A 10,427-nucleotide genomic window follows, 5' to 3' on the forward strand; every position below is an offset into this window, starting at 1 on the left:
TTGGAGCAAGTGTCACCAGCAGGAAGGAAGAGCTACATTGGGAATTACTTAGCACAGAAAATATTTTGGGTTAAAGTTCTTAGATAACATTCATAACGTGAACATTCTAATCGACACGAGCATGCTTTTACAGCAACCATTTTATATATTGGGAAGAGCTGATCACCATAACAAAAAACGACCCCATTCATGTCGTTTCGTTTTCCGATACATTTCAAGGAAAGTGTCTAAAATGGTTTTGATGTATAGGATTTGATATATAAATATGACTTTATGTATAACCGTCTGCTTTAGCGGTTGTGCTCGAAACGTATTGTTATTTTGTATTTAATTTACTCTTTTTGTAAAGCTCACTTCTTCAATAATGCATAACTGCGATGCAGGTGTATTGTCGCGAATCACAAATGTTGAGGCGGCAAATAACTATAGGAACTAAATGTTTAATGGGTCGAAATTGTACCCAAAACAAAATACAAGAAGGTTAGCGTCGCAGCCATCGATGTCGGCAAAACAGCAGGATTGAACTCTGTGGCGAGACTGACTCCTCTCGCCATGCGGAGTCCTTATGTACACTCGTGGGTTTCTGGAACATTCGGTATAAAACTTCCGGCGCGTAGAACATCCGGAACTAGATCAGACGACAATTTTCCCGTACTTACGAGGAGTTGAAAGAATAAATAAAAGAACACTCCACTGACCGGATTCGAACCTGCACCTTCCACGCGACAGTCAAGCTCGGCAACCATTCGGCTCCGTACGCGCTCGCTTACCGACGCGCGTGGCAATATCTCTAAATAAGAATATATGTTCATATACGGCGCCCGGCAGGGAGGCTGTGGCAGACAGCTATAACCAAATGTCGAATTGACCTGTGAGCTTTACATTAGGAAAATTGCATATATATTCTATGGTTCCTTCATATAGAGTTATAGCAAATGGGTCATAACGGGGGGCGTATATTTTTTATTCAATAAAATACGCCTCACATATATTTTTTTTTTAATTCGCAATTACGCTGTATAGCAAAAAAAAAAAAAAAAACTATATTCGGTGACAGGTTGAGCTAAGTGGAAGTCCCTGCCCCTCTTTGCACTTTAGCAGAGTGAACGCTGGAGAAGAGGTCGCCCTCTCTCCGGCGTTCGCTCTGCTAAACTGGGAAGTGGAGGCAGCCTCCACTTTACTCTCAAACTGTCACCGAGTATTACTCTTCAACCTTGCCACTAAATATTGAGGGATCAGCCTAACGTCAATTTTATCTTAAGGAATTTTGAAATCCTATAGCATCTTTGTTGAACCAAATACCCGGGTTTCCAGAATAATGAAGAGCACTTATCTTAGTGGTAGCGTAGGTTATAGGGGCATGTTTCATTACCCGTCCAGAGCTTGATATTCTCTCTACTATTTTCATGCTATGCAACTCTATCGCACAGCTCGGCGAGTATTTCGCTGTAGGAGTTGATGAAACTGATTTGGTCTATGCGGGTCGTTTTACCAGTTTAGAACTTCAGCGATTACTACAGTCATGCCTCGCTTATATAAACCCCGTTAATATGGTTACCCCGCTATATGGGCACCATTTTTGCGGACAAACTGGGGAAATACACGCATTTTTGTCTCGTTATTACGGACAACTGACATTACGGACGATTTTTTCGGGGGAACGGAGGTGTCTATATAAAGGAGAAAGCACCGTATTCGTATACTGATTGAAAGGAGAAAAGAAATAAGGATATATAAGACGGCCACAATTAATGCAATCGCTGTAAAACGAGCGGGAAATATCGGCCCTTTCAAATAAATGGTCCCAACTTTCACGGAATATGGACCCAGATGCTGAATTTTACATTCTATATTTTCAAGGCATGGTTGTCTTCTTTTAAATAATGAGACCAATAAACTTGAAAGGTTCGACGACGGACGTATTCACAGACGACCGAGTTAGTTATTATTTTAATCCTGGCGCCACCTTCTGATACGCGAAGCGAGCAGACGAGCAGGCTTGTGCACGTTACTTGAAAAATGTAATGGATTACAATTACAAGTTACCGGGCCTCAAATGTAAGCGATTACCATTATAATTACTACAGCTAAAAAGTAACGAATTACTTTACTCGTTACGTTATGAACTACTTTCACGTGACTTTTCCCATACACTATATGGCGCCTCACTGCTGCCGCCACCGGCCACCGGACCGCCGTACATTGCTCGCAGCGCCTCTTGTGTCTGCTTTATTCCTTGTCACGATAATCGCCAAACTCTCTGGAGGCACCGAAACCGTCCAAGATATTCAGTTCGCCTCACTGTGTACCTAGGCCTAAGGTGATAACGGCGTCGGCCGGTCGCTTTGTGAGACAATCATCCGCACTACTTCTCTTGATCGCCGGTGACATCTGCCCGAACCCTTATCCTCGACCCGCATGCCCACGTTGCCCTCGCACTGGTTTGGAGTCCGTTGCAGCTCTCCAATGTGATGGTTGTGACAAGTGGTATCACCGGAGCAGTGAACTTATCTCGCTCTCGGTGTATCGCTGACTCGCATCGTCGAACGGAGAATGGCTCTGTGGAGCGCGTCTGCTTCTGCCCCTTAACTCCGAGTTCTTCGAGTGTGCTCCCTCTCCTTCATCATAACCCGCCACAGTCCCCGCTCCTCAGCTCACCACGTCTGGGCCGCTTGCCCCAGAAAACAACCGCCGATCCCGCAACCGTTTGAATATCTGGTATTCCAACGTCCGCTCTGTCATTAACAAGACGAAGGTAGTACACGGGGATGATGCCCTCCTCGCATCATCTCCTCGTGGTACCCTGTTCGCTTTCTTTGAAACTTGACTTGAAGCCTCAGTTCACAATGGCAAACTGGTGAACTGTAATGAGTATGTGGTATTCCGCCAAGATCGTCGCAGTGGGGTTCGTGGAGGTGGCGTGATGATCGTCGTTCCCTAGACTGTTCGCCGCCGTCGACGCACCGACCTGGAACATACTGACCTTGAGGAAGTTCTCGAGGAACTGGGTTTTGGTTCACGCACGTTCCTCCTTGCGTGTATCTATTGCCCGCCTTCTTTCCGCGCCAACTCGTACAACCTTTTGGCCTTTCTCTTTCACTCCTTCACTGTAACAAAGCATATACTGAAACTAGCTTCTTCATATGGAACTTTAATCCACATATCGATTGGAGTGAATGTAACACTCCTGTTGCAGTGGACTCTCCATCATCTTATCTTCCTGATTTGTAGAACCAATAGGCTCTCTTGCAAGTCTGCTCAGCCCCGACGTACTAGAGTCCATCCGGAGCTCCCTCCTTTCTAGACCTCTGTTTCATCCCAAACCCAGCCCTTATCGTGAAGTGTTCCGCTCAAGAAAGCCTTGACCGCTGTGATCCCCTGGCCCTCTACGAACAATGCTGCGTTGACCTCCCTCGTATTGGTCAAAAGGTCCGTATGAGCCGTGCCTACTGTCACACAGACGCCACTCACCTGCAAAACCTAATTCACTACGCTCCCTCGTGTGTTCTGCTCGACGGCCCCTCGCCTAACGAGATGCACGACCTTTACCTTTATTTTATGACAGCTATCCCTCAGAATGTATCCCTATATTCAAGGCGCGACGCAAACGCACCCTACCTTGGATCAGCCATGACGTTATTGCTCTGACACACCAGAAGCGCATGCTTCTTCGCCACGCCAAGCACCGACGTTGCAACCGAAGTTATCTGGAAGCTAAGGTAATACAGAAATTCATCAAGAAAGCTGTCCACCTGGCTCACAGGTCATACCTGGAGAACATTTCTGCCGGGCGTTGAAGGACCCAAAAACTCTTCCGGAGTTAATTTAAATCTCAACTTCAGCGCTCCTCTGCTGGTCCCTGCTTCATCTCAGCGGGGGCCCCTGTGTCCTAACCATGGGACATAGCCTATCTCCTCAACCGCCACTTATTGCTCTGGTCAGCCTCTTCCCGTTCAAGCCCTGGTGTCTCCCACTCTACTGTGCCCACATCCTTTCCCGTTTGTGCTACAACGCTAAGCAGGATTACCATCACAGAGGATAGCTTGTCCGACACCCTCTCTCTAGTTCGCGTACATCAGCGTGCTGACCCCGACGACCTCCACCCTCTGATTTTCAATATGGCCTTCTCTGCCTGTCCTCCTGTACCGCTCCCAATGTTTCAGTGTTTCCTTGACATTAGATCCGTCCCCACCGCTTGGAAGGTAAAATATGTGACTTCCTTTTTAAAGGCAGACAACCTACCCTCCGATAATCCAGACTCCTGTCGTCCTGTAGCTTCAACTTCCGTTGCCTGACGCACATTAGAACGGATCATCAACACGAAGTTCCTGGTCCATCTTGAGTCCTGAGCCCTCTTAAGTCGTAAGCTCAGCCCAGTATGGCTTTCGACAGAGCCGATCATGTGAGACCGACCTTGCCACCCTAGTGCACACAGCGAGTGCCCATATTGACTCTTCTGTAACGTGCGAGGTTGCTAAAATAGAACTCTCCATGGCATTTCACCGGATTGATCACCATCTCCTTCGAAAGCTCCGCTGTGTTGGTATGGGCGGTTGCCTCTAGCGTTGGCTGACCAACTTCGTCACTGGACGTACTCAGCCCATCCGCTGTGCAGGGGCGTTATCAGATTCCTGCTCGTAGCGTCCACAGGTTAGTGTATTGGGACCAACGCTTTTCATTTTATTCATAAATGACATCACCACCCACCTCCTCTCCACACATTTCCTCTACGACAATGATCTGGCCCTCCTACACCCTATCAAAACACCTCCCTCTTACACGTCCCTCCAATCAGACGTTAACCACTGTTACCGGTGGTCTCTGGAGAACCACCTGCCCTACAATCAATCCAAATACTACTCCATGACTGTTTCTTTGCATCGACCGACGTTTCGTCCGTCCCACAATCTCTCCCTAAATGGCACCCTCATTTAACATTTCTTCAAAATGCATGTTCTGGGGGTTTGTCTAAACAGCTAGCTCTATTTTGGTGAGCACATAACGCTAACCAGTGCCAGAGCTCGGAGGCACCTTGAATTCGTTGTGCGCGTCACCCGGGGGAATGAGTACCGTGGCTTTCCGCCAGCTATACACTGCCCTGGTCCTGCCAATCCTTGAATATTGTTTCACGGTTTTGCACCCACGCCGGTCCTCACTAAGAACGAGCCTGGAAGCCGTTCAACGTCGGGCGGCCAATATATTCGTCCGCCGTACCGATCCTGCCACAGAGGTATCCCACAGGTGTGCCACAAAAGCTGCACACCATCAGGCTACGGGATGGCGCAGTCTGTATCACAGGAGATAGCTGGCCTCTCTCCGGCTGTTCTGCCATTTTATGCAACCCTCCTTTGACATTTCTGCTTTTCCTCGTGTCAACCCACGGACTGGAACTCTTCAACCCGTACTTGCTCATACGCTCCGCCACCGCGAGTCGTGCATACTGCATCCCCACTATGGCGAAGCACTGTCTTCCTCACTGACACAAGTGATCCCATCTTGTCGAGAAGACATTCGGGACCTTCAAAGTGATGCGGCAAAATATTGTAGTTTTTGCTTTAGTTTGTGTTAGCATCTGCGTGTGTAACTCATTTTTTTAGAGGGGTATAGATGGTTAGTTCTGCGGGCCCACCTGTCTGAATGGGGCCCCGCCTTTCCGCAAAGCTCAACCCCCCTTATGCTTCCTTCTTGCTTTTTTGAAAGTGCAGTAAGGTAAGAAGTATGAAAACATGAGAAACAATTTTGCTATTTTCCAACATGTTCTGCAACGCTACTTTCCATTTCTCATACGTCCTGCAATTCATGTAAAATGGTAGTCCATGTAAAAACGGTAGTCCCTTAAAATATTGTAGTCCTTGTAAAAATAATATACTATATTTAAGAGAAAGAATGTATGTGCACTCTGTTCGCCAGTAAGCTGACAAGGCATCGAAAGCTTCAACCCCACCCGCCATCCCGTTACCTTACGGCGATCGAAAATGATTCCTGAAATTCTTCAGACAAGGCTAGCGGTGCTCATGCTCAGTAGCGGCGTCTACCCCCGCTGAGAGATCAAGGAGACAACGCATACTCGGAGTTGTATTCTTGATCTTTGTTTTTCGTATATCTGTTTATGCCTTGCATGTTTTTCTAGAGGTTCGAATGAGCGGTCATTAAAAAAATCGTGTTTTATTTTCGGTTATGGTCCTCCTAATGATGTTTTCTCATTTGTTGAACTTGCTATCTTTATGCTGCTAAATTGCCTGCTCATATTGCTCCAGTTTCTCTATGATGTTCACATTTTAAGAGCACGTAATTAAAATATTTCGCTACGAATGTTGTAAAGCAATTACATTAGAAATTACTGCCGCAAAAAAAGTAACGTGGCGATTACACAATTACTTGAAAAAGTGACGGATTACAACTTATCCGTTACTTATAACGGGTTACTTCCCAAGTCTGCAGACGAGACGCTCGGTTGTCTGGTCGCTGTGCGTATACACCAACTCATTTTTACAAACAAACCAGAGCGCCCCTAGCGGTCGCCACCGGCGCCGTGCAGACGCGATGGGGGTGTGGGCAAGAAGCTCGCCGGCGCCCTTAAACAAACAATTGAAATGCGATGTGGTCGGCCTCGGTGTGAGTCCGCCTGCCCTTTTTCGCGTTCGAATTGTTGAATCTACGCCTTCCTGGCGATGTCTTACTACTTGAGCGGCGTCAGCGAAATTACCGAGGCTTGTTACACCGCATAACTTCGCATGAATAATGTGATATACGGCGATTCATTCCCCGTGGACGCCGCAGTATGCACCCTAAAGCCTGATTCGCATGATGAAATTTCGCTCGAAATTTTCAGTCGCGACGCCTCGGGCTGCAAAAGCGTGAACCGTAGCTGAGATGGTCGACGTCGATACTGAAAATCGCAAGCAGAATCGAACCAAGTGAATGAGGCATAACAAGTCGGTGATGGTCAGTGGTAACAATGATCAACATCTCCTTGTATCTACTGTTTCATCGAGCCTGCTTACAAACCTTCAAACTTAGTCTCTTGAGGCCTGCATTTACTTCTTATCGCAAGTACCGGGCCAACAATTGATCTAAGGGCCAGGGTCGTCTTAGAAAGCAGACGACAAGCAGTAACGTTTGGAAGAGCAGACGACAGTTCGAACGATCAGGCGGCCGTTTGAACTTTAAGACGCACTGAACGTAGTTCGCAGGTGGTCCGCACAACTTGACGGTTTTCTGACGTTCATGTCGGAACAAAACAAATAAATATGATAACCACAAGTATCCGTGAATTCAACCCGAAATGCTTCCCGCCCAAGCAATCGTCGTCCGACGGCGTCTGCTTTTCCCCTTTCACGGCACATATCCAGATTCTCGGACGAACCGAGCACGTGAAAACTGACCTTCAAACCTTTCTCGACTCCTTTGGTACGGCTTCAATCGCGGCGTTTTGACCAGAAGGCAGGTTTTTGTCTGGTTCCTTTCAAAACATCGCAGGAATACACGTCTGGCATGGGGACTTCTGTCCACAGCCCCAGATCCGAAGTGCGCCCGACGCGCCACCACCGCGCCGTGACGTCACAGAGTTGAGTTCGTGTATAGGGAGTTAGCGACACAAGTTCCCCACCTGAATGCACATTCGGTAAAAGCTCGAGTTTTCTGTTTGCTGGCAGCGATTTTTTTCGGTTCGTTTTACGGCGCTAGGATCCGCTTGTGACCACCTTATAGACGTTCGCAAGTACGGCCACTGGGCGCCGCCATCTTGCTGCTGGTGTGGGTAGATCGTTTGATATTCGAGCATTGCTGAGGCCGTGGGTACACCTCAGCATCGCTTGACTATCACACGGCCTACTCACACCAGCAAGATGGCGTCGCTCAGAGACCGTACTTGCAAACGTCTATGCAGCCTTAAATATTGAGGATAACGTACCCTATATAAAGAACTGGGGAGCTTCTCATTAAATGTTTTATTTTACTTACATGCAAGGAAACCGATGTGTTTTGAGCAGTTTTAGTTGTTAGAGTTTAATTTTCAATTAATGTTTCTCGTTTATTTAGGACTGTTCAACAAGTTCTTCGGATGGGCGTTCTTCTTTCCATTTTCACGTCTGACGTTTTCCATCTACCTGGTGCATTTCCTTCTGTTTCTACTCAGACAGATGCGCTTAAGGACGTACCTTAACGCGGACGAATATTTTCAGGTGAGTTGTAAACACCTTTGTAAAGGTTCGATGCACATTGTAAAGATTGCAAAGATGACTCCAGAATAAAATTAAAACTGTTTATGCTCTATGTGTCTTGTATAAACGGTCGTATGAAACAAATGGTTAGAATCGAGATAAAGGTCTTGACGTTGAATTTAAGTTATCATTATTAAAATGTTAGATTTTGTCAAAATGTTTTGACGTAACCTTTTGAAATATCCACATTACTATAAATTGTGTGAAAGATAAAAGTCAAACTATATCGATCGCAGAATGTTTTTACTAAGTGTATTGAAAATATAGCTGGGTCATAAAACCGTCGAGCAGAAAGCGTCCCAGTAGGCTACATATATAAAGTGCAAAGGAGAACCCAGAACTTGAAGAAGACAGGGCAGTGCTGTCCTCTCTTCTCCATGTCCTTTTCTGCCTTTTGTCGTTTATAGGTTTAGTAATTTAAACCAACTAACCTACCTTAATATTTAGTCCCGGTAGGCGATGCACTTTGTGCTGAAGCTTGTAAACTGATATACATTCTGTGATTAAAGCATAAAAACAAGTATTTATAACTTTGCTTTGATAACGTACTTCTTTATAGCAAGTAGAGGCCATTAGTTGGTAGCTCCTTTTCGAAACATCAGAAAGTTTTTTTTTTGTTTTATTACGACGATTAATACAGTGTTAACACAAATAAAAGCTATGTGATTTGTGCACTCATCAAGAACGCTGCCATCATATGTTCCCAGTGAGTGACCGTTTTAGCCCGACAAAGTTCTAGACTTTAAAAAATGCCATTATTTTTAGCAGTAAAATATTTTACCTGTTCAGATAGTGTGGTATCACATAACAATTAGCATGCTCGTGCTATTCAGTTTGTCTGTAACTCCACAACTACACTACTCTATACATTTGTGTAATTAAAAGTACAATTTCGCTGCAACCCAAGGCTCTGTTCAAGCATGTGTGTGGTTGTAGCATGCTTGCAAATTAGGGTTCTCAATCGGAAAGTTGTGTTTTGGATAACTTTGTTTTTCATCTTTTTCCCCTACTCTTTTCACAGTTTATTACAATTCTTGGAGTATTCTCTTTGAGTCTATTTTTTGCCTACCTGCTCTACCTCACCGTGGAGGCCCCCCTGCTCCGTCTTGAGAAATTGATCTTCGAACGGCCATCCAACCTAAAGTCAGAAACAAACGGCAAGCTCGTCCTTGAAGTGAGATCGGAAAAGTCGCAACTGTGAGTTCTGGGAACTCTATTACAAAACGAAAGTCCTTCGATTATGTAGAGATTCTACCATGGCTTTTGCCTCCACCCAATTTTTGGGTGCGGCAACTTTCAAAATCGCATTCACAAACTCTGCTGCTAGAGGAAAAAGAAAAAGCTGGGTTGAACTTTTAGCAGAACTTACAGCTTCTGGTTGGCAATTTGTGTGGTGCGACACATTGTGATATGTTTTCAAGTGCGTAAGAAATGTTTATCTTTGTTGCTAATTGTTCACTACATGGTTGTATTAATGTGTGCATGGTGTATTTACGAGGTGTGTAATAACAATTCTATGCGTTCATGTTTATGTTCGATGTGTGTTTTATAACTGTGCACTTATGAAACTCAGGTCGTGGCACAAAATGTGTGCATGTTTTTGAATTAGAGATCCTGTACTAATCGCTTCGCTATTGGTGCCATCTCATTGAATGAGTGCTAATAGCGTGTTCATTGGCCTGGTTACTCTTACCGGTTATGCAAGGGTTACTGGCTAAAACAAAAAGAGGTCGATTCGCTCGTAGGTTTTACCTGGGCTAAAAACATAGACTTTTATAATATACGAAATTGTACATACCATGTGTCAATCTTCAGTTAGTGTATATAGACCCAAAGCGTAAGTGTATTTGTGTGAGCACCATAAGTACGCGCTTACGAGTTTGACTGGTAAATAAAGAAGACATAAACTGGTGTGAACGTGTCTTCCTGTCTATGATTTACAAATATATGTAATTTTGAATACTAAATGGCATGTTCTGCATAACTGGATTTAAACTAAACTGATACCACAAAAATAATACTTCAACGTGGAACATAAGAAAAAAAATTAAAGGGACATAGTTTTTGGTGTGTCTTTTGTTGGCGTGTGCGCGTCTTTCTGTTGTGGGTGTTTGTCCGTCTGTTGCGGGTGTTTGTCCGTTGGTTGACACGGTGTATATGGTTATCGGTTTTTGCATTTGTTACCAGTCTTGGGCTTACCCTATG

At 45.2% G+C, this 10,427-nt stretch overlaps 1 protein-coding gene across 1 annotated transcript in view; it reads left to right on the top strand.

Moving 5' to 3' along the window:
• LOC121046936 (nose resistant to fluoxetine protein 6) overlaps positions 1–9,423 on the top strand; it is a 51,979-nt gene extending 42,556 nt beyond the window's left edge. The window contains exons 14-15 of the mRNA XM_040501686.2: positions 8,041–8,183; positions 9,244–9,423. Of these exons, the coding sequence (XP_040357620.1) occupies positions 8,041–8,183; positions 9,244–9,423 (323 nt within the window). The remainder of the gene's footprint in view (positions 1–8,040; positions 8,184–9,243) is intronic.
• Positions 9,424–10,427: the final 1,004 nt, after the last annotated feature.

This window comes from Ixodes scapularis, unplaced genomic scaffold (assembly GCF_016920785.2).
Source record: "Ixodes scapularis isolate PalLabHiFi unplaced genomic scaffold, ASM1692078v2 PGA_scaffold3__209_contigs__length_174095766, whole genome shotgun sequence".
Lineage (NCBI taxonomy): Eukaryota > Metazoa > Arthropoda > Arachnida > Ixodida > Ixodidae > Ixodes > Ixodes scapularis.